Source organism: Tachyglossus aculeatus, chromosome 3 (genome assembly GCF_015852505.1).
Source record: "Tachyglossus aculeatus isolate mTacAcu1 chromosome 3, mTacAcu1.pri, whole genome shotgun sequence".
Lineage (NCBI taxonomy): Eukaryota > Metazoa > Chordata > Mammalia > Monotremata > Tachyglossidae > Tachyglossus > Tachyglossus aculeatus.
The window spans coordinates 85,148,627-85,172,584 of NC_052068.1; the positions used below are offsets into that span (position 1 = coordinate 85,148,627).

A 23,958-nucleotide genomic window follows, 5' to 3' on the forward strand; every position below is an offset into this window, starting at 1 on the left:
CACCAATGACCTCCTGCTTGCCAAATCCAACGGCTCATACTCTGTCCTAATCCTCCTCGACCTCTCAGCTGCCTTTGACACTGTGGACCACCCCCTTCTCCTCAACAGGTTATCTGACCTTGGCTTCACAGACTCCGTCCTCTCCTGGTTCTCCTCTTACCTCTCCGGTCGTTCTTTCTCAGTCTCTTTTGCAGGCTCCTCCTCCCCCTCCCATCCTCTCACTGCGGGGGTTCCCCAAGGTTCAGTGCTTGGTCCCCTTCTGTTCTCGATCTACACGCACTCCCTTGGTGACCTCATTCGCTCCCACGGCTTCAACTATCATCTCTACGCCGATGACACCCAGATCTCCATCTCTGCCCCTGCTCTCTCCCCCTCCCTCCAGGCTCGCATCTCCTCCTGCCTTCAGGACATCTCCATCTGGATGTCTGCCCGCCACCTAAAGCTCAACATGTCCAAGACTGAACTCCTTGTTTTCCCTCCCAAACCTTGCCCTCTCCCTGACTTTCCCATCACTGTTGACGGCACCACCATCCTTCCCGTCTCACAAGCCCGCAACCTTGGTGTCATCCTCTACTCCGCTCTCTCACTCACCCCTCACATCCAAGCCGTCACCAAAACCTGCCAGTCTCAGCTCCGCAACATTGCCAAGATCCGCCCTTTCCTCTCCATCCCAACCGCTACCCTGCTCATTCAAGCTCTCATCCTATCCCGTCTGGACTACTGCATCGGCCTTCTCTCCGTTCTCCCATCCTCGTGTCTCTCCCCACTTCAATCCATACTTCATGCTGCTGCCCGGATTATCTTTGTCCAGAAACGCTCTGGGCATATCACTCCCCTCCTCAACAATCTCCAGTGGCTACCAATCAATCTGCGCATCAGGCAGAAACTCCTCACCCTGGGCTTCAAGGCTGTCCATCCCCTCGCCCCCTCCTACCTCACCTCCCTTCTCTCCTTCTCCAGCCCAGCCCGCACCCTCCACTCCTCCACCGCTAATCTCCTCACCGTACCTCGCTCTCGCCTGTCCCGCCATCGACCCCCGGCCCACGTCCTCCCCCGGGCCTGGAATGCCCTCCCTCCGCCCATCCGATGCCAAGCTAGCTCTCTTCCCCCCTTCAAGGCCCTACTGAGAACTCACCTCCTCCAGGAGGCCTTCCCACACTGAGCCCCTTCCTTCCTCTCCCCCTCGTCCCCCTCTCTATCCCCCGTCTTACCTCCTTCCCTTCCCCACAGCACCTGTATATATGTATATATGTTTGTACATATTTATTACTCTATTTATTTATTTATTTATTTTATTTGTACATATCTATTCTATTTATTTCATTTTGTTAGTATGTTTGGTTTTGTTCTCTGTCTCGCCCTTTCAGACTGTGAGCCCACTGTTGGGTAGGGACTGTCTCTATATGTTGCCAATTTGCACTTCCCAAGCGCTTAGTACAGTGCTCTGCACATAGTAAGCGCTCAATAAATATGATTGATGATGATGATGATGATGAATGCATACAGTCAGCACTCAATAAATACGATTGAATGAATGAATGCACACAGTAAGCGCTCTTAAATTTGAATGAATGAATGAATAGTCCAGTGCTCTGCACACAGTAAGCACTCAATAAATAGGATTGAATGAATGAATGGACCCAGTCAGCGCTCAATAAATAGGATTGAATGAATGAATGGACCCAGTCAGCGCTCAATAAATAGGATTGAATGAATGAATGCACCCAGTCAGCGCTCAATAAATAGGATTGAATGAATGAATGCACCCAGTCAGCGCTCAATAAATAGGATTGAATGAATGAATGGACCCAGTCAGTGCTCAATAAATACGATTGAATGAATGAATGGACCCAGTCAGCGCTCAATAAATAGGATTGAATGAATGAATGGACCCAGTCAGCGCTCAATAAATAGGATTGAATGAATGAATGCACCCAGTCAGCGCTCAATAAATAGGATTGAATGAATGAATGCACCCGGTCAGCGCTCAATAAATAGGATTGAATGAATGAATGCACCCAGTCAGCGCTCAATAAATAGGATTGAATGAATGAATGCACCCAGTCAGCACTCAATAAATAGGATTGAATGAATGAATGGACCCAGTCAGTGCTCAATAAATAGGATTGAATGAATGAATGCACCCAGTCAGCGCTCAATAAATAGGATTGAATGAATGAATGCACTCAGTCAGCGCTCAATAAATAGGATTGAATGAATGAATGCACCCAGTCAGCGCTCAATAAATAGGATTGAATGAATGAATGCACCCAGTCAGCGCTCAATAAATAGGATTGAATGAATGAATGGACCCAGTCAGTGCTCAATAAATACGATTGAATGAATGAATGGACCCAGTCAGCGCTCAATAAATAGGATTGAATGAATGAATGGACCCAGTCAGCGCTCAATAAATAGGATTGAATGAATGAATGCACCCAGTCAGCGCTCAATAAATAGGATTGAATGAATGAATGCACCCGGTCAGCGCTCAATAAATAGGATTGAATGAATGAATGCACCCAGTCAGCGCTCAATAAATAGGATTGAATGAATGAATGCACCCAGTCAGCACTCAATAAATAGGATTGAATGAATGAATGGACCCAGTCAGTGCTCAATAAATAGGATTGAATGAATGAATGCACCCAGTCAGCGCTCAATAAATAGGATTGAATGAATGAATGCACTCAGTCAGCGCTCAATAAATAGGATTGAATGAATGAATGCACCCAGTCAGCGCTCAATAAATAGGATTGAATGAATGAATGCACCCAGTCAGCGCTCAATAAATAGGATTGAATGAATGAATGCACCCAGTCAGCGCTCAATAAATAGGATTGAATGAATGAATGCACCCAGTCAGCGCTCAATAAATAGGATTGAATGAATGAATGGACCCAGTCAGCGCTCAATAAATACGATTGAATGAATGAATGGACCCAGTCAGCGCTCAATAAATAGGATTGAATGAATGAATGGACCCAGTCAGCACTCAATAAATAGGATTGAATGAATGAATGCACCCAGTCAGCGCTCAATAAATAGGATTGAATGAATGAATGCACCCAGTCAGCGCTCAATAAATAGGATTGAATGAATGAATGCACCCGGTCAGCGCTCAATAAATAGGATTGAATGAATGAATGCACCCAGTCAGCGCTCAATAAATAGGATTGAATGAATGAATGGACCCAGTCAGCGCTCAATAAATAGGATTGAATGAATGAATGGACCCAGTCAGCGCTCAATAAATAGGATTGAATGAATGAATGGACCCAGTCAGCGCTCAATAAATAGGATTGAATGAATGAATGGACTCAGTCAGCGCTCAATAAATAGGATTGAATGAATGAATGCACCCAGTCAGCGCTTAATAGGATTGAATGAATGAATGCACCCAGTCAGTGCTCAATAAATAGGATTGAATGAATGAATGAATGCACCCAGTGAGTGCTCAATAAATAGGATTGAATGAATGAATGAATGAATGAATGCACCCAGTCAGCGCTCAATAGATAGGATTGAATGAATGAACAGTCCAGTGCTCTGCACACAGGAAGCGCTCAATAACTACGATTGAATAAATGAATGAACAGTCCCGTGCTCTGGACACAGTAAGCGCTCAATAAATACGATTGAATGAACAGTCCAGTGCTATGGACACAGTAAGCGCTCAATAAACACGATTGAATGAATGAATGCACACAGTCAGCGCTTAAAAAATTTGAATGAATGAATGCACACAGTAAGCGCTCAATAAATGTTATTGAATGGATGAATGAACCACACAGTAAGCCCTCAATAAATGCGAATGAATGAGTGGACCCAGTCAGCGCTCAATAAATGCGATTGAATGAATGAATGCACCTAGTCAGCGCTCCATAAATACGATTGAATGAATGAATGCACCCAGTCAGCTCTCCATAAATACGATTGAATGAATGAATGCACCCAGTCAGTGCTCCATAAATACGATTGAATGAATGAATGAATGAATGCACCCAATCAGCGCTCCATAAATACGATTGAATGAATGAATGCACCCAGTTAGTGCTTCATAAATACGATTGAATGAATGAAGGCACCCAGTCAGCGCTCCATAAATACGATTGAATGAATGAATGCACCCAGTTAGCGCTTCATAAATACGATTGAATGAATGAATGAATGAAGGCACCCAGTTAGCGCTCCATAAAGAACCACCTCCTCCAGGAGGCCTTCCCAGGCTGCGCCCCCTCCTTCCTCCCCACCTCGTCCCCCTCTCCATCCCTCCGTCTTACCTCCTCCCCTTCCCCACAGCACCTGTATACATGTATATATGTTTGTACATTTTTATTACTCTATTTATTTATTTATTTTACTTGTACATACCTATTCTATTTATTTTATTTTGTTAGCATGTTTGGTTTTGTTCTCTGTCTCCCCCTTCTAGACTGTGAGCCCACTGTTGGGCAGGGACCGTCTCTAGATGTTGCCCATTTGGACTTCCCAAGGGCTCAGTCCAGCGCTCTGCACACAGTAAGCGCTCAATAAATACGGCTGATGATTGATTGTTGGGCAGGGACTGTCTCTATATGTCGCCAACTTGGACTTCCCAAGCGCTCAGTACAGTGTTCTGCACACAGTAAGCGCTCAATAAATACGATTGATTGATTGTTGGGTAGGGACCGTCTCTATATGTGGCCAACTTGGACTTCCCAAGCGCTCAGTACAGTGCTCTGCACACAGTAAGCGCTCAATAAATATGACTGATGAGAGATTGTTGGGTAGGGACCGTCACTATATGCCGCCAACTTGCACTTCCCAAGCGCTCAGTCCAGTGCTCTGTACACAGTAAGTGCTCAATAAATACGATTGATTGATTGATTGTTGGGTAGGGACCGTCTCTAGATGTGGCCAACTTGGACTTCCCAAGCACTCAGTCCAGTGCTCTGCACACAGTAAGCGCTCAATAAATACGATTGATTGATTGATTGATCGTTGGGTAGGGACCGTCACTATATGCCGCCAACTTGCACTTCCCAAGTGCTCAGTACAGCGCTGTGCACACAGTAAGCGCTCAATAAATACGATTGAAGATTGATTGTTGGGTAGGGACCGTCACTACATGCTGCCAACTTGCACTTCCCAAGCGCTCAGTACAGCGCTGTGCACACAGTAAGCGCTCAATAAATACGATTGAAGATTGATTGTTGGGTAGGGACCGTCACTACATGCCGCCAACTTGCACTTCCCAAGCGCTCAGTCCAGCGCTCTGTACACAGTAAGCGCTCAATAAATACGACTGATGATTGATTGTTGGATAGGGACTGTCTCTATATGTGGCCAACTTGGACTTCCCAAGCGCTAAGTCCAGCGCTCTGCACACAGTAAGCGCTCAATAAATACGATTGATTGATTGATTGATTGTTGGGTAGGGACCGTCTCTCTATGTGGCCAACTTGGGCTTCCCAAGCGCTCAGTCCAGTGCTCTGCACACAGTAAGCGCTCAGTAAATACGATTGATTGATTGTTGGGTAGGGACCCTCTCTAGATGTGGCCAACTTGGACTTCCCAAGCGCTCGGTACAGTGCCCTGCACCCAGGGAGCCCTCGATGAATACGATTGCTGTTGATCGATGGATGGATTGATTTATTATTTATTAATAATTACACATTTATTACTCTGTTTATTTATTTATTTATTTATTTTGCTTGTACATTTCTATCCTACTTATTTTATTCTGTTGGTATGTCTGGTTCTGTTCTCTGTCTCCCCCTTTTAGACTGTGAGCCCGCTGTGGGGTAGGGACTGTCTCTACGTGTTGCCAGTTTGTCCTTCCCAAGCGCTTAGTACGGCGCTCTGCACATAGTAAGCGCTCAATAAATACGATTGATTGATTGATTGACTGATTGATTAAATACGAGTGAATGAATGACTAGGGCCCCGCGGCCCCCCGCGACCCCGCCTGACCCCGCGCGCATGCGCGAGCCCAACCGCCGCGCGTGCGCGCGCCCTCCCCGCCCCTTCCGGCCGCCCCGCCCCCCCCACCTTCAACGACCTCGGGCCGACGGACGGGGGCGGCGCCCAATGGGCGCCCGGCTCGCCTCAGGGGGGGCGGGACCCGCCCCCGCCGCCCTCCCCCGCGCGTGCGCGCGCCGGCCGGTGGGCGCGGGGCAGCCAATGGGGAGGCGGGCCGGGCGGCGGCGGCCAATCAGGGCGCGCCGGGGCGGCGCGGGGCGTCGGCCGCCGTGTCCGGGGCCATGAGACAAAAGAAAGGCTGAGGGGAGCCGCCGGCGGCCCACGGCCCGACGCCCTCGGGCCCCGCCATGACGGGCTGACCGCCACCATCGACAGCGCCATGCCGAGCGGCAGCTCCGCCGCCTTAGTGGTGGCGCCGCCGCCCTCGGACCCCGACGGGCTGCGCGACCGCCTGTCCGCGCTGGGCCTCGACGACCCGCCCCGGGGCGGCGGCGACGACGACGACGACGAAGGGGACGAGGACGTGGAGGAGGAGGAGGAGGATGGCGGCGGCGGCGGCCGGCTGCTGCTGCTGTCCTCGCCGCCGCCGCCCCCCGGTTCGCAGCCGCCCCCCGGTTCGGCGCTGCTGCCGGGCGCGGGGCCGTACGGCGGCGGCGGAGGGGACCCCCCCCGCGCCGTCATGGCGGCCATGCTGTCCCACGCCTACGGGGCGGCGGCGGCGGCGGCGGCGCTGAACGGGGAGCAGGCGGCGCTGCTGCTGAGGAGGAAGAGCGTCAACACCACCGAGTGCGTGCCCGTGCCCAGCTCCGAGCACGTCGCCGAGATCGTCGGGCGCCAGGGTGAGCGGGGGACGACGCGACCGCGGGGGTGTGGGAGGGGCGGCCAGTACACCGTCGCCTTGGACCGACCCGCGCGCCGTCCCTCAGCGCTCCATCCCCGCGCTTGAATGAATGAATGAATGAAGCGCTTAGTACGGCGCCCTCTACACGGCTTTCAATCAGTAGGGTGAGGGGGTGGGGCGTCCAATACACCGTCGGCCCCCCCCGGTGGGGCCGCCTTGGACCGCCCCGCGCGCCGTCAGTCAGCGCTCCACCCCGACGGTTGAATGAATGAATGAATGAAGCGCTTAGTACGGCGTTCTCCTCACAAGGTTCCATCAGTAGGGTGAGGGGGCGGGGCGTCCAATACACCGTCGGCCCCCCCCCCCCCCCCGGTGGGGCCGCCTTGGACCGCCCCGCGCGCCGTCAGTCAGCGCTCCACCCCGACGGTTGAATGAATGAATGAATGAAGCGCTTAGTACGGCGTTCTCCTCACAAGGTTCCATCAGTAGGGTGAGGGGGCGGGGCGTCCAATACACCGTCGCCCCCCCCCCCGGTGGGGCCGCCTTGGACCGCCCCGCGCGCCGTCAGTCAGCGCTCCATCCCCACGGTTGAATGAATGAATGAAGCGCTTAGTACGGCGCCCTCCACACGGCGTTCAGTCAGTAGGGTGAGGGGGGGGGGGCGGGACGTCCAGTACACCGTCGGCCCCACGGTGGGGCCGCCTTGGGCCGCCCCGCGCGCCGTCAGTCAGCGCTCCATCCCTACGGTTGAATGATTGAATGAATGAAGGGCTTAGTACGGCGCCCTCCACACAGCGTTCCATCAGTAGGGTGAGGGGGGGCGGGGCGTCCAATAGACCGTCAGCCCCCCCGGTGGGGCCGGCTTGGACCGCCCCGCGCGCCGTCAGTCAGCGCTCCATCCCCACGGTTGAATGAATAAATGAAGCGCTTAGTACGGCGCCCTCCACACGGCGTTCCATCAGTAGGGTGAGGGGGGGCGGGGCGTCCAATACACCGTCTGCCCCCCCCCCCCCCCCCGGTGGGGCCGGCTTGGACCGCCCCGCGCGCCGTCAGTCAGCGCTCCATCCCCACGGTTGAATGAATGAATGAATGAATGAAGCGCTTAGTACGGCGCCCTCCACACGGCGTTCAATCAGTGGGGGGGGCGGGGCGTCCAATACACCGTCGGCCCCCCGGTGGGGCCGCCTTGGACTGCCCCGCGCGCCGTCAGTCAGCGCTCCATCCCTACGCTTGAATGAATGAATGAATGAAGCGCTTCGTACGGCGCCCTCCACACGGCGTTCCATCAGTAGGGTGAGGGGGCGGGGCGTCCAATACACCGTCTGCCCCCCCCGGTGGGGCCGCCTTGGACCGCCCCGCGCGCCGTCACTCAGCGCTCCATCCCCACGCTTGAATGAATGAATGAATGAAGCGCTTAGTACGGCGCCCTCCACACAGCGTTCCATCAGTAGGGTGGGGGGGCGGGGCGTCCAATACACCGTCGCCCCCCCCCCCCCCCCCCCCCCCGGTGGGGCCGCCTTGACCGCCCCGCGCGCCGTCAGTCAGCGCTCCATCCCTACGGTTGAATGAATGAATGAAGCGCTTAGTACGGTGACCTCCACACAGCGTTCCATCAGTAGGGTGAGGGGGGGCGGGGCGTCCAATACACCGTCGGCCCCCCCCGGTGGGGCCGCCTTGGACCGCCCCGCGCGCCGTCGGTCAGCGCTCCATCCCTACGGTTGAGTGAATGAATGAATGAATGAAGCGCTTAGTACGGCGCCCTCCTCACAAGGTTCAATCAATAGGGTGAGGGGGCGGGGCGTCCAGTACACCGTCGCCCTCCCCCCCCCCCCCCCCGGTGGGGCCGGCTTGGACCGCCCCGCGCGCCGTCGGTCAGCGCTCCATCCCCACGGTTGAATGAATGAATGAATGAAGCGCTTAGTACGGCGCCCTCCACACGGCGTTCAATCAGTAGGGTGAAGGCGGGGCGTCCAATACACCGTCAGCCCCCTGGTGGGGCCGCCTTGGACCGCCCCGCGCGCCGTCAGTCTGCGCTCCATCCCCACGGTTGAATGAATGAATGAATGAATGAAGCGCTTAGTACGGCGCCCTCCACACGGCGTTCAATCAATAGGGTGAGGGGGGGCGGGGCGTCCAATACACCGTCGGCCCCTCGGTGGGGCCGCCTTGGACCGCCCCGCGCGCCGTCAGTCTGCGCTCCATCCCCACGGTTGAATGAATGAATGAAGGAAGCGCTTAGTACGGTGCCCTCCACACAGCGTTCAATCAATAGGGTGAGGGGGCGGGGCGTCCGGTACACCGTCGGCACCCCGGTGGGGCCGCCTTGGACTGCCCCACCGCCTAGGACTGTGCCCCATCCCTTGGGTTGAGTGAATGAATGAAGCGCTTAGTAGGGCGCCCTCCACACAGCGTTCAATCAATAGGGTGAGGGGGCGGGGCGTCCAATACACCGTCAGCCCCCCCCCCCCCCCCCCCCGTGGGGCCGGCTTGGACTGCCCCGCCGCCTAGGACGGTGCCCCATCCCTGGGGTTGAGTGAATGAATGAATGAATGAATGAAGCGTTTAGTACGGTGCCCTGCACGCAGACAGCTATCAACAATGAATGAATGAAGCTCTTAGGACGGTGTCCTGCACGCAGACAGCGCTCAATAACGAATGAATGAATGAATGAAGCGCTTAGGACGGTGTCCTGCACGCAGACAGCGCTCAATAATGAATGAATGAATGAAGCGCTTAGTACGGCGCCCTCCACACAGCGTTCAATCAATAGGGTGAGGGGGCGGGGCGTCCAATACACCATCAGCCCCCCCCCCCCCCGTGGGGCCGGCTTGGACTGTCCCGCCGCCTAGGACGGCGCCCCGCACGCCGTCAGTAAGCGCTCCATCCCTACGGTTGAATGAATGAAGCACTTAATACGGTGCCCTGCACACAGCGCTCAATCAATATGGATGAATGAATGAATGAAGCGCCTAGTACGGGGCCCCGCACGCCGTCAACGCTCAATCCATTCGAATGAATGAGTGAATGAAGTGCTTAGTCGGTGCCCTGCACGCAGTCAGCGCTCAATAATGAATGAGTGAATGAAGCGCTTAGTACGGTGACCTCCACACAGCATTCAATCAATAGGGTGAGGGGGGCGGGGCGTCCAATACACCGTCAGCCCCCCCCCCCGTTGGGCAGGCACCGGCCCCCGGTGGGGGCGGCATGGACTGCCCCGCCGCTTAGCCGCTTAGGACGGTGCCCTGCACGCCGTCAGCGCTCAATCCATACGGATGAATGAATGAATGAAGCGCTTAGTACGGTGCCCTGCACGCCTTCAACGCTCAGTCCGAGTGAATGAATGAATGAAGCGCTCAGTACGGGGCATGGGGCCCTGCATGCCGTTAGCGCTCAATCCATACGGATGAATGAATGAAGGAATGAAGTGCTTAATACGGTGCCCTGGACGCCTTCAGCGCTCAATCCATACGGATGAATGAATGAAGCGCTTAATACGGTGCCCTGGACGCCTTCAGCGCTCAATCCATACGAATGAATGAATGAAGCGCTTAGTACGGGGCCCTGCACACAGTCAGTGCTCAATCAATACGGTTGAATGAATGAATGAATGAAGCGGTTAGTCCAATGCTCTGCACACAGTGTTCAGTGAATACAGTTGAATGAATGAAGCGCTTAGTCCAGTGCTCTGCATGCAGTCAGCGCTCAATCAATACGAATGGATGAATGTTGAGTAGGGACCATCTCTCAATGGTGCTGACTTGGACTGTCCAAGCGCTTAGCCCAGTGCTCTGCACACAGCGCTCAATAAATACGATTGAATGAATGAATGAATGTTGGGTAGGGACCATCTCACTCAGTAAGCGCTCAATCAATACGATTGAATTAATCCATCCCTCCACCCCCTGCCGTTGGCACTGGCTCCATGGGATGCGCTTATTCATTCAATCATATATTACATATTGACTATTCTATTTATTTTGTTGGTTTTGTTGTCTGTCTCCCCCTTCTAGACTGTGAGCCTACTGTTGGGTAGGTACTGTCTCTATATGGTGCCAACTTGGACTTCCCAAGCACTTAGTACAGTGCTCTGCACACAATAAGCGCTCAATCAATACGATTGAATGAATGAATGAATCAATCCATCCCTCCCCTGCCGTTGGTGCGGGACCGGCTCCACGGGGTGCGCTCGCTCATTCAGTCGTATATTACTTATTGACCATTCTATTTATTTTGTTGATTTGTTTTGTTGTCTGTCCTTCCCTTCTAGACTGTGAGCCTGCTGTTGGGTAGGGACCATCTCTGTATGTTGCCTTGCCGACTTGGACTTCCCAAGCATTTAGTCCAGTGCTCTGCACACAGTAAGCGCTCAATAAATACGATCGGATGAATGAATGAAGCGCTTAGTACAATGCTCTGGACACAGTAAGCGCTCAATAAATACAATTGAATGAATGAACCAAGCACCTAGTCCAGTGCTCTGCACACAGTAAGCGCTCAATCAATATGAATGAGTGAATGAATCCATCCCTCTACACCCCACCAAAGGGGCGGGACCAGCTCGAAGGGACGCACTCATTCGCTCAATCGTATATTGCATATTTACCATTCTATTTATTTTATTAATTTGTTTTGTTGTCTGTCCTCCCCTTCTAGACTGTGAGCCTACTGTTGGGTAGGGACCGTCTCTCTATGTTGCCAACTTGTACTTCCCAAGCGCTTAGTCCAGTGCTCTGCACACAGTAGGCGCTCAGTAAATACGATTGAATGAATGAATCCATCCCTCCATCCCCTGCCGTTGGGTCGGGACCAGCTCGACGGGATGCACTCATTCATTCAATCGTATATTACATATTTACCATTCTTTTTTATTAATTTGTTTTGTTGTCTGTCCTCCCCTTCTAGACTGTGAGCCTACTGTTGAGTAGGGACTGTCTCTGTGTTGCCAACTTATACTTCCCAAGCGCTTAGTGCAGTGCTCTGCACACAGTAAGTGCTCAATAAAGACGATTGAATGGATGAATGAATGCACACGGTAAGCACTCAATACGAATGAATGAATGCACGCAGTAAGCGCTCAATAAATACGATTGAATGAATGCACATAGTAAGCGCTCAATAAATGCTATTGAATGGTTGAATGCACACAGTAAGTGCTCAATAAATATGACAATGAATGAATGAATGAAGTCCATCCTATCTTAGCGCCCCCCCTTACCTCCTTCCCCTCCCCACAGCACCTGTATATATGTTTGTACAGATTGATTACTCTTTATTTTACTTGTACCTATTTACTATTCTATTTATTTTACTTCGTTTATAGGTTTTGTTTTGTTCTCTGTCTCCCCCTTCTAGACCTTGAGCCCGCTGTTGGGTAGGGACCGGCTCTAGATGTTGCCACCTTGGACTTTCCAAGCGCTTAGTCCAGTGCTTTGCCCCCAGTCAGCGCTCAATAAATACGATTGAATTAATGAATGAATGAAGTCCATCCTATCGAGCGCCCCCTCCTTCCTCTCCCCCGCCACCATACCTCCTTCCCCTCCCCACAGCGCCTGTATATGTTTGTATGGATTGATTACTCTTATTTATTTTACTAGTACGTTTACTATTCTATTTATTTTATTTCGTTAATAGGTTTTGTTCTGTTGTCTGTCTCCCCCTTCTAGACGGTGAGCCCGCTGTTGGGTAGGGACCGGCTCTAGATGTTGCCAACTTGGACTTCCCAAGCGCTTAGTACAGTGCTCTGCACACAGTCAGCGCCCAATAAATACGATTGAATGAATGACCGTCTCTATATGTTGCCAACTTGGACTTCCCAAGCGCTTAGTACAGTGCTCTGCACACAGTAAGCGCTCAATAAATATGATTGAATGAATGAATAAGCACTTACTGAGTGCAGAGCACTGGACATTGCTCCACATTCATTCATTCCGTCATATTTATTGAACGCTTGCTGCGTGCAGAACACTGGACGAAGCGCTTGGGAAGTCCAAGTCGGCCACATAGACGGCCCCTGCCCGGCAACGGGCTCGCAGGCTAGAGTTTGTTCATTCATTCATTCATTGCACTGTATTGAGCGCTTGCTGTGTGCAGAGCACTGGTCGAAGCGCTTGGGAAGGCCAAGTCGACCACATAGATGGCCCCTGCCCAGCAACGGGCTCACAGGGTAGAATTCGTTGGTTCATTCACTCATTCATGCACTCCATCGTATGTATTGAGCACTTGCCATGTGCAGAGCATGGCACTAAGCGTTTGGGAAGTACAAGTCGGCCCACATAGAGAGACGGTCCCTCCCCAACAGCGGGCTCCTAGTCTAGAAGGGGGAGACAGACAACAAAACATGGAGACAGGTGTCAGGACAAATATAATTATCACTATATACACATCATTAACAAAATAAGTACAAGTAAAATAGTGTGGCAGAGCTGCCCAAACGCCTGGACCCCTCTGTTACTGGTAATAATAGCAATAATAATGGTGATGGTGGTGTTTAAGCACTTACTGTGTGCCAAGCACTTGTTCTGAGTGCTGGGGGAGATACGGGGTAATCAGGTTGTCCCACATTCATTCATTGTCGTATTTATGGAGGGCTTACAGCGTGCACAGCGCTGGACCAAGCGCTTAAGAGCCCCACGTGGGGCTCACACTTTTAATCCCCATTTTCCGGATGAGGGAACGGAGGCATAGAGACGCCAAGCGACTTGCCCAAAGTCGCACAGCAGGTTGGTGTCGTCCGTCTCCCCCTTCTAGACGGCGAGCCCGGTGTTGGTTCGGGACCGGCCCCCTGTGTTGCCGACTTGTACTTCCCAAGCGCTTAGTCCAGTGCCCCGCACCCAGTAATAGCTGTGCCGGGATTGGAACCCACGTCCTCCCAAGCCCTCGCCTTTTCCGCTAAGCCACAGTGCTTCTCCCGGGGGATGCGGCAAAGCTTCCCAAATGCCGAGACCCCTCCCGTCCCCCCCACACCGTTCGTGGGGGACCCTCCGGGAGCCTATAGCCCCCCACCTTTTCCCCGAACCCGTTGGGAAGAGCAACGGGGATGATTCCGAACGAGGGGTTAGTTGGGCGGGGAGCTGGTTTGGGAGGGAGGAGGCAGATGAGGTCAACGGTCCTGGGTTTCCCTTTGTGATGCTTGGAAACTCGAATGCCGTCGCCCCTCCGAAGGTAAAGTGGTCCCGGGGCATCACAGAATGATGCCTAGTTCATTCATTCAATCGTATTTATTGAGGGCTTACTGTGTGCAGAGCCTAGTTCTCTTCTAAAGACTTGCACTTCCCAAGCGCTTAGTACAGTGCTCTGCACACAGTAAGCGCTCAGTAAATACGATCGAATGAATGAATGAATAAAGCGCCCCGGGGCAAGCCCCTTCGGATCTAGAGGAAAACGCTCCGCAAGATGTCCCGACAGGGTCACCGAGTCAATCCAGTCTGCCTCTTGACCTAATATTCAGTAAATTGTCTTCCTCGTTTCCCTAGCCCTGCAGATTAAACTCCTCCCACGTTGTTCAGACAAAGAGCCTGTGTGTCTCAGATTCCAGGAGTTGTGCTGTGGAGGTGGGCTGGATGGGGAGAGGGGTAAAAGAGAGGTCTGGAAACCCTTCCAGATGGGGCATCTTTTGACCCAGACCAGAAGGTCCTTAAGAGAGCAGAAATCAACCTCGGTCTCAGGAGAGCCTCGTCTGCCCGAATTAACTTCCGTACGGTCCAGTCGAACCGGGTCGACGATCAATCCTTCCCTGTAATGCCTTCCCCGGGTGGCTCGCCTTACTGTGATGGGCCGCCGGGGTCAAGTGAGAGATGAGGGTGCTGCGGCACAAGTGATCTCATCTTTGAAGTAGACACAAATAAGAGGCGCGTCAAAATGGTGGCTTCGTCTCACAGGTTTGCCCCCTGCACGCGTCTGAGGAATTCCCTGAAATCTAGAGAGAGTAGATGATTTCAAGTCTCTCATTAACGGAGTTGGATAGTTCGGATCAAAGCCGATGAATTTGATCGAAAAAAAGAAACCGTTTCTGTAGTATAACCTGAAAAAAACCCACTTGGGGTTGCCATTCTTGCTCCATATTTCAAGGTGACTTTTTAGGGAATAGTGGCTTGAGCCATGGGGGAACAGAATGAAATCTCAAACATGGCCGCGACGGGCAGATTCAGAAAGAGGTTTCCGTCTGTGCCACCTCCTCCCCATATGTCTCATCATTGTGCCGTTAGTGACATTTAAGGACAGCGAATGGAAGGGGGACGCTTGGGTTCCACAGTGAAGGGATGTTCGAGATGTGATCGGGATCCACTTTAAGGGCACATCCTGGATTGTATGGAGTAAGGGTCCTCTGGAAGTTTCATTTGGTGAGTGTCTTAGACTTGTAAACGTTTGCCAGTGACTTGCCGTTGTTTAAAATGGAAGACTCGCGGAACATTTCAAAGGTCTGAAAATAAGAAGTCTTGTTTTATATACAGCAGGTCAAGTCTTGGCTCAGTGGAAAGAGTACGAGCTTGGGAGACAGAGGTCATGGGTTCTAATCCTGACTGCCACTTGTCAGCTGTGACTTTGAGCAAGTCACTTAAGTTCTCCGCCTGTTACCTCATCTGTAAAATGGGGATTGACTGAGCCCCACGTGGGACAACCTGATCATCTTGCCCCCCCACAGCGCTTAGAACAGTGCTTCGCACATAGTAAGTGCTTAACAAATGCCATTATTAGTATTATTATTATTAGGGTAGGTGACAGCTAAAGTGACTGAGTTAATCCCAGATTTCTGTACTTTTTTAAAAATGGTGTTAAGCAGTTACTCCGTGCTAGGCATTGTACTGAATGATGGGGTTAGATCCAAGGTAATCAGGTTGGACACAGTCCAGGTCCTACTTGGGGCTCAGTCTTAATCCCCATTTTACAGGTGAGGGAATTGAGGCACAGAGGAAGTGAAACGACTTGCCCAAGGTCACATAGCAGGCAAGTGGCAGAACAGGGATTAAAACTCAGGTTCTCTGGCTCCTAGGCCCATGTATGTACTCCGTGTCCATATTGTCAGATAAGACAGAATTTGAACAGCCCTTAAAAGCCTCGGTTTTCCTTCGTGAACACTCAAAGAAATGCAAATGTAAATCTCAGAATATAGGGACAATTAAAGTGCAGTCTCAGATCGGGGAGCAACTAGATCGTGCCAAGGAATGTAGAATCAATTTTTCCATTTAGCCTGGTAGTCAGCACATTTAAGTAGAACACTCAAAAAACCTAATAACTTAATTTTTGTACCCCTGTGAATTTTGTTTTAGAGCAGTGGCTTATGCGTTGGATCTGATGAGTAATTTATCTTCTTTTGGTGAAACAGCCTCTTCTCTCCAAGGGTCGGCATCCTCCTGACCTCAGGTTTTTTGTTTCTGTTTATTTGTTTTGGGGGGTTTTCTTTTTCTTTTTTTTTTTTTTTTTGGAGCAGTGTGGTCCAACCTACCACAAGCCTGTAGGTTATTCCTCCTACTGTGTAATTTATGGCAGCCTGCAGACTCTCAACCGTGGCCCCCCAGCCCTGCCTCTTCCAACTGTGTGCTGGGGCTGAGGGAGGGAGGGAATGCAAGCCACTTCCAGGTTGCTTTGTGTTACTTGGAAGAACTAGTCTGGGCTACAGTCCCAGCTTTGTTCCTAGGAGGTTGGTTGTGAACAGGAGACTATAGAGAGCTGAAGATATCCTTCCCCATCTTGCAAGATGGTCAGCTGGGAGGAACAGGGATTTCCTCCACCCCTAAAAGTTGAACTGGCTGACAGTAGTAGGGGGACACCCCTTCCAGTGTCTACCACCCGAGGGGTGAAGCTGGCCACGAGTGGAAGGGGACTTTGCCTCTGCTCCTGGAGAGAGGCAAAGTCATATTAAATGTCCATCTCCCCCTCTGGACTGTAAGCTCATGATGGGCAGGGAGCATGTCGGCTAATTCTGTTGTAACGTACTCTCCCAAGAGCTCAGACCGGTGCTGTCTACATAGTAAGCTATTGATTGATTGATTGATCGGGGCCACTCGTGCCACCATTGTCGGCAACACAGGGGACCGCCTTGATTCAGAGAAATCAAGTTCTCCAAAAGTGGGAATCTACCAGATCCAAGCTGTGAGATGAACCCTTTCTCCGCCCTGCTCTCCAAATTATTTTCAAAACCTCGGCTGGCAGGGGTTAGCTAGAGGCTCTTTAACGCCCTGGAAGGTGACCCCTCCCCTCAAACAGATAAATAGATGAAATGTCCTCGTGGTTCAAACAGCTGTCCAGTTCGCACCGTGTTCATGGTTGGTTCAGTTCTGGCTAGGTTTTGATGGTTTGGGGCATTGAACTAGTAGCATCAGCATCACCTTTCTTACAGAGGATCCCAGGGATATTGGCATGGCGCTGGGTGATCCAGACCCCCTTGGAGTCCTCGAGAGCCAAACCACCTGGCTAAAACTAAAATGGCTTTGGGTCTCTTAATTAACCGATAGGCTAATGGATCCGCTGATGGACACTTGTCGGTCAGCACTGAAGGTGACCTGTAAGGTGGAAACTTTCCACAACCATTGTATCATGTAATTCATTTGCCACTTTAGCAATTTGAACTTAGCTAGCTTGTTAATGCTCTCTTATTTCTTTGGGTATTCATACAGAAGAGGATGTCTTTTTTTTTCTTTAGGAATTTCATCCACTCCGACCCCAGTCATTATTTTGTCATAGTGCTCTATTTGAGGTCTCTCTAATTGGTTAAGGAAGTGATCATTGCCACAGATGAAATAATTTATGACTAGCTAAGCTTGTGGTCGGCAGGTAACTACCAACTCTGTTATATTGTACTCTTCCAAGTGCCTAATACAGTGCTCTGTAAATATATTGATAGCAAGCAAGGGTTAGAACAAATGGGGCTTCGGTTCCATGGAGTTGACTTCTAGTATCATTGGGCATCTTCAGCCCAGTTGACTGCCACTAACAGTTCCACATCCATTCCTCGATACGTGTGTTCTGAAAAATGGTGAATACTTTTGGCATCGCCTCATTTTGAAACCCAGAATCCCATACGATCGCAGGCACCACATCACAAATGGCACTCTTTCTGCTTCTTGTACAGCCTTTTGAGTCAGTCGCAAAACCAACTTCTATATCGTTTGAAGTCCAGTGAAACATGCCTATAGCTGGAGAGTCGATGGAAGTACCTGCAAAATTCATTGCAAATATAGTATGTAGGAGAGGTTTAATTTTTTTCCATTATGTGCAGTTTGTAGATATTATATGGATAGAAGAACAATTACTGATTTGAAAATAGCCAAGAATCTGAATCAGGAGAGCGGTACAATTTTGAACTTTAGATGGAAGCTTCACGTTCACCTAATCCAGATTGCTCAGATAGTACTTATGGAGCACCTGCAGTGTGTGGAATGTCTAAGGGCATGGGAAAGTACGTTCCCTACCCTCAAGAAGTTTATAGTCAAAGGAGGAGACAGGCAGACAAGTTTTTCACCAGTAGTGGAAGAAAAAGGCTATAACAGGTGGTAGCAGGTTTGTGTCGGTATGAAGTTGACAGATATGTAATTGAATAGGCAGATTTGTAAGTGCCATGGATGCGTGTAGGGAATGTGGCTGCCAACTCTGTTGTACTCTTCCAAGAGCTTAGTACAGTGCTCTGCACATGTGTTCAGTAAAATGCCATTGTAGATGATGATGATTGCCGTGCTACAGGGCTTTCCCCAGTGTGATAGGCACTAGATTGACATGCTTGCTGCTGTTCATTACCGTGTTGCTTTAAATTGTGCTTAGGTGTATCCTTGGGCCAGTTCTTCCTTTGGTAGTGCTCTCTCTTCATTGCACCACATAGCATATGCTTGCAATTCCATTGTAGCCAACCCAACAAAATGGAATCGCAGAGAAGACTGTCATTATCTGTGGGCATCTCTTGCCATTTGATAGTATTTTAGGTGTGACAACTTTTCAAGGAGGGAGGAAGATGGCAGTACTAATCTGTGATCTTGTGAAGATAAGATCATTAGAGAGTTCACAAAATAGGTCTACGCCTCTTGGTTACTAGTTATCTTTTCACAGCAATAACTATATCTATTTTGAAGTAACTAATTTATGTCCAAATCAACGAATTGTATTTATTGAGTGCTTACTGTGTGCAGAGCACCACACTAAGCGCTTGGAAGAGAGCACACCAGGTGGCTATACCTTAGAATTTGATTTTTTGGTCAGAAAGAATCAACATGGTTAAAAGCTCTACCTTACTAAATAAGGTTCCCATTAGAAATCTTGCCGTGGGGAAGATAAGGCTGTAGTGGAAAAAAAAAAAAAACTTGGCCTCATAATAATTAAGGAAAACAGGCATAGTGTCCCTGATTTGGCAAACATCTCATTTTACCTACTGGTGGTAAAGAAATGGGTTCTTGCAGCATCCTGGTGGGTGTTTAGGTTAATTTCAGTTCCAGACATTTAAATTTTTGTTCATTGTCTCTAGTTCTAATTTACTGGGAGAAAAAGGAAGAATTTGTGTGGGCCCACGTCATCCCCAACTGCAAGCCCCAAATTAATCCCTAATACAGATTGCTGAAATAAACTAGAACTCCTGCCTTTCTACAGGCACAGCCTTCCGGGGAAAATATATATATATATATATATATATATATATATACACACACACTCTGAAAAATATATATAAATATTTATCTAGATAGATGGATAGATATACTGCAACTTCTCCAGGGTTTATATTAATCTTAATCAGTTATTTGTGTTCCTAACTGGCATTTTGGGAGAGGCTAAATTACTGATTGTTTCTGAAGTGGGTGAAGAATCTCCTTCCTTTTTCTCTTCCTGCCTTATTAAACCGATAAACTATACTTATCCCCAAGGTAGGAAATGAGGAGAAATAAAAGTTGTAGCATTTAGAAAGGGTTCTTTTTTCTTTTCTTCGCCCTGTTTTCCAGCAGCCCAGAAAAAGTACCCCAGGATCTTAAAAATTGCTCATATACCTGGACTGCTCAGAGTGCTGCATTAGGTACCTCTCCCAAGTGAGAATTTTGTAAAGGTTGGATTCTTCAAATACTTGTGTAGAAATCTTTTTTTTTTTTGCATATTTGTGCTTACATCCTATTTACATACTTTTAAATTGTGCTCAAGCACAGACCGATTTAAACAAAGGCATACTCAAATATCAGAATCAAAAAACTTAATACTATGCAGTTTATGGAAAAGGTGCTAGTACTTGTAGGTCTAACAGTTCCTGGACTGAAATGATTAGAACTCACATACTGGGTAATAGTAATAATAATAATAGTATTTAAGTGCTTGCTATGTGCAAAGCACTGTTCTAAGCACTGGGGGGGGGTACAAGGTGATCAGGTTGTCCCACGTGGGGCTCACAGTCTTAATCCCCATTTTCCAGATGAGGGAACTGAGGCCCAGAGAAGTTGTGACTTGCCCAAAGTCACACAGCTGACAGTTGGCGGAGCAGGGATTTGAACCCGTGACCTCTGACTCCAAAGCCTGTGCTCTTTCCACTGAGCCGCGCCATCATTCGACACAAAACTGTCACCGGTCAGGTTTTGTGTCTTTGTGCTTGGACCTGTTGTTTTAGTTTGTCATCCTCAATACTTCACTGTTTCTGCTGCTCTGTTAACTAATTACTTATAGGATTAAAGGGGCAATACCCTGGATAATCTTCATTTTTTTTTCCATCTCTGAGGAGGGCCGTATTTGTGCTCTGAAAACGACCGGTTTTAGATTAGAAGTCCAGGGAATATATATTTTTTTTTTTATGAAACACATTTTGACGCCCCGGAACACCAGTTGGTTGTTCAGGGCTGGCTGTTTTGAGTAGGAAATTAGCTGTGTTAAAGAGGATTCAATCCCTGACCTCGGTGGTTAAAATTTAAAGAACTAAGAAAGAGAGCCTAACTTCAGCAATCCCAGACAAAGGGCTGAGTCACATGCTCGTGAATGCAGATCTACATACTAGAAGGCCTGGTGTGGGGATCTGTCCCTTTAAGGAGCCCCAACAGATCCCGGCTGCTGCTAGGTTATCAGTTTAAGTTGCCCATCTGCTGGTGATTTTGAAGTTTTCCCGAAGGGGCAGATGTATCCTAGGTTTCATTATGTGAAACAAGAATTTTTAAAAAAAATAAACACTCATCACATTTCTTGTGCCTCCCTGGTGACTTTTTGCACAAAAGCTCCTTCAACTTTTCCTCTAATGCTTCCAGTGGTTGCCATAGAGATCTGCTAAGACTAATGCTGGTGAAGATGATACTTAAGATTCTGAAAATAGTTTTCTAATGGTAGTGTTGATGATCTTAACTACAGTGGTGTGAATGAAGACTTACTGATGCTGGTTTGTTAAAGAGTAGTCTAGCGTCACCGTTGTCCAATAACCCGGTGGTGGGGTGTCCCCTTTAAATATGTAGTGAGAGCCCAGTGGAAATAGCAGTGAGTTAAGGAATTGAGGAATGCCAGTCATGGTGAATCCCGAAAATAGATTTGTCAAAGCTGTTAAGTTTTTGAAAAGTCTTGAAATTATTAGCATCATAACGTGTTTCAAAACTGAAAAAAAAATCAAAAGGTCACAATTCTTGGTTCTGGGACAGAGCTAGCTGGATTGATGGTGTGAGGAAGTGTTAGCTGCTACTATAATGATGGCATTTATTAAGCGCTTACTGTGTGCAAAGCACTCTTATGTTCTAAGCGCTGGGGAGGTTACAAGGTGATCAGGTTGTCCCACGGGGAGCTCACGGTCTTAATGCCCATTTTACAGATGAGGTAACCGAGGCCCAGAGAAGTTAAGTGACTTGCCCAAAGTCACACAGCTGACAATTGGCGGAGCCAGGATTTGAACCCATGACCTCTGGCTCCAAAGCTCGTGCTCTTTCCACTGTGCCACGCTGCTTCTCTTATTGTGCTAAGCATCACTCTGAAAATTATTCTTAACTCAGATTGCTTTTAAAAAAAAATTGATGTGCCAACTGCTGAGACTTTAAACCTATCTCTGTTTTAATGTTCATCCATCAATACTTATTGTTCTGTAGAGAAAAATCACAATGGAGGGAGAGCCAGATGTTTTAAATTGTAGAAATAGGCAAAGTCTGAGAATAAATTAAATCCCTTCATCTGAAATCAATAGTAGTTGCTTGGATAAAATTATTGTAATTTGAGTCAAACTGCTCATCTAAAGCAGTTCACTCCCAAGTAAACATAATGGCTTTTTTCAAAGAAGGATAATTATTTTGTGATAGGACAGTGGGGACAGCACGCACACTTCCTGGGGGTAGCCCTAGAGGTAGAGGATCTGACAAGTTTCATGACTAGAAAGACCCATTTTGTTGTCCACGGTTCCAAGACCATCACAACTAATTACGGTTCACAGAGGTCACTGACATGGAAGGATGCATCTTTGTCATGCCTCGGACACTTTTCATAGGATTGTGATGCACAGCTGTTACTTCTCTTTCCTGAAGGATCTTAAATGTAGTCTGAGCTCAGCCTTGTCGAACATATGTGAGGGATGATCTACAGTGATGATGGAAAAAACCTACATGTCAGGGTCAAGTAGGAGTAATGGGAATTTTAAGTGCCCTTAATCTCAAAGTGGCAATGGGAATCTGGAACCCACAGAAGACTCTGATGACCTGCATCTGGTCGTGCAGTCTCTACTGGAGCCCCTACCATGCTTTTTTACTCAGTCAAAAGTCATGCATTGTTGTCACCAACTTGATGTCCTTTAAAGTGAAGAGGCCTGGTGACAAATGTCTTTTCATCGCTCTGCTTTCCCAGCTGCACAACCCCAAAGGCCCCCTCTGGCCCAAGTCATGGAAGGGTGAAACTTGGGCCAAGCCCCACACTTCACTTTGGACTTCTCCCTCCTGCTTCCAGCAAACACAGTGACTCACTTCTATACATGTGCTAGAAAGTTTGCCCCAAGGCGACCTGTGACCCTCCTCCTAAGCGAGACCAAGCCAGGGTTCCTAGCCAGACCAACCGTTTCCTAGGGCATTTGGTCTGTGCTGCAGCTGACCAGGAGGAATCCAAGCTGGGTGTGGCTTTTCTTTTGGGGATTTCTTCTAGGGAAGGGCATTTCAGAGGATTCCCTGGAGTTTTAAAGGGATAGGAGAATGACGGAGAAGTTGGATGGAACTGGTTACCCCAGAACCAGGAAAGTAAGGGGTGGGGGGGTGTAGTGGGGGGAGAGGTTCAGCTCTCTTTCTCTCCGTGGGGTGCCTATAACAGAGAAAATAAGCCCTTGAGGGTGACCTGAAACCCCTTTGGTTCTGGGATTCCCCAGAATTTTCCTAAAATCCTGGGAGGCCAGCTTTTGGTGTTGAAACTCTGACTAGGCATTGCCTTTCCTCTGTCCTTTCCTTATCCTTCCAAGAAAAGTCAAAAATAGTTGGTGAGGAATCTCATTCTGCAAGGGGGTCAGGCGGCGGGGGGTGGGGGTGGGGTTGGTGGTGGAGATCTAGGGTCCCACTTGCCTGTATGACTGAAAATTCATTTGTAAGTAAAATGCCTTTGGAGTAGGATGTTTTTATAGTCTTAATTGTAGTATCTGGAATTCAACACTTTAACCAGAGAGGAAGTGACCTTCAGCTTGGCTCCATGTGTGCTAACTATAAATCCAAACGTTGTGAATGTGGAGTTTTTGTCTCATCAGCCCTGAAATTCCCCTCATTGAGGGTTGGGGTGTGTGCACTGGGGGAGGGGGGAGGAAACCCAAGGATGAAAGAGACAAAGAGGAAAATTGGTCCTCTTCCCCATACTGTGTGGGGCTCCATCAGTGTCCTAGAGCCCCCAGAACTTCCCTTCTGCTCTCACCAGTGGGGGAAAAAGGTTTATTTCTTCACCTATTTATTCTCTTCCCCCACCCCACCCCACACACACCCACCCCAAGTACCCCAAGGTGAGCTACTTTAAGTCTTTTCTGACATGTAGCCATTAGGGCAAGAAATAACTTGGTTGTTTTTTTCCTTGTTTATAGACTGTAGAAGTTAATTGAATATGTCCAAAATTGTAGTGGTCGGTGGGGGGAGGAGGGCGGAAATCACTCCTGCACATTAAAAGGTCATTTTATGTTAGAAGTCTTCATCCACAATATGCAGCTGTGGTAGCAGAGCAACAAGTAGACACCCTCATAGTTTAAAGGTGAAATTGGGTATGTTACAAAGTGAGAAAAC

General features: G+C 49.2%; 1 protein-coding gene across 1 annotated transcript in view; it reads left to right on the plus strand.

Annotated features, from left to right (window-relative positions):
- Positions 1–6,299: 6,299 nt before the first annotated feature.
- Positions 6,300–23,958, plus strand: part of MEX3C (mex-3 RNA binding family member C) — a 32,954-nt gene continuing 15,295 nt past the window's right edge. The window contains exon 1 of the mRNA XM_038744306.1: positions 6,300–6,803. Coding sequence (XP_038600234.1) covers positions 6,344–6,803 — 460 coding nt within the window. The 5' untranslated portion in view covers positions 6,300–6,343. The remainder of the gene's footprint in view (positions 6,804–23,958) is intronic.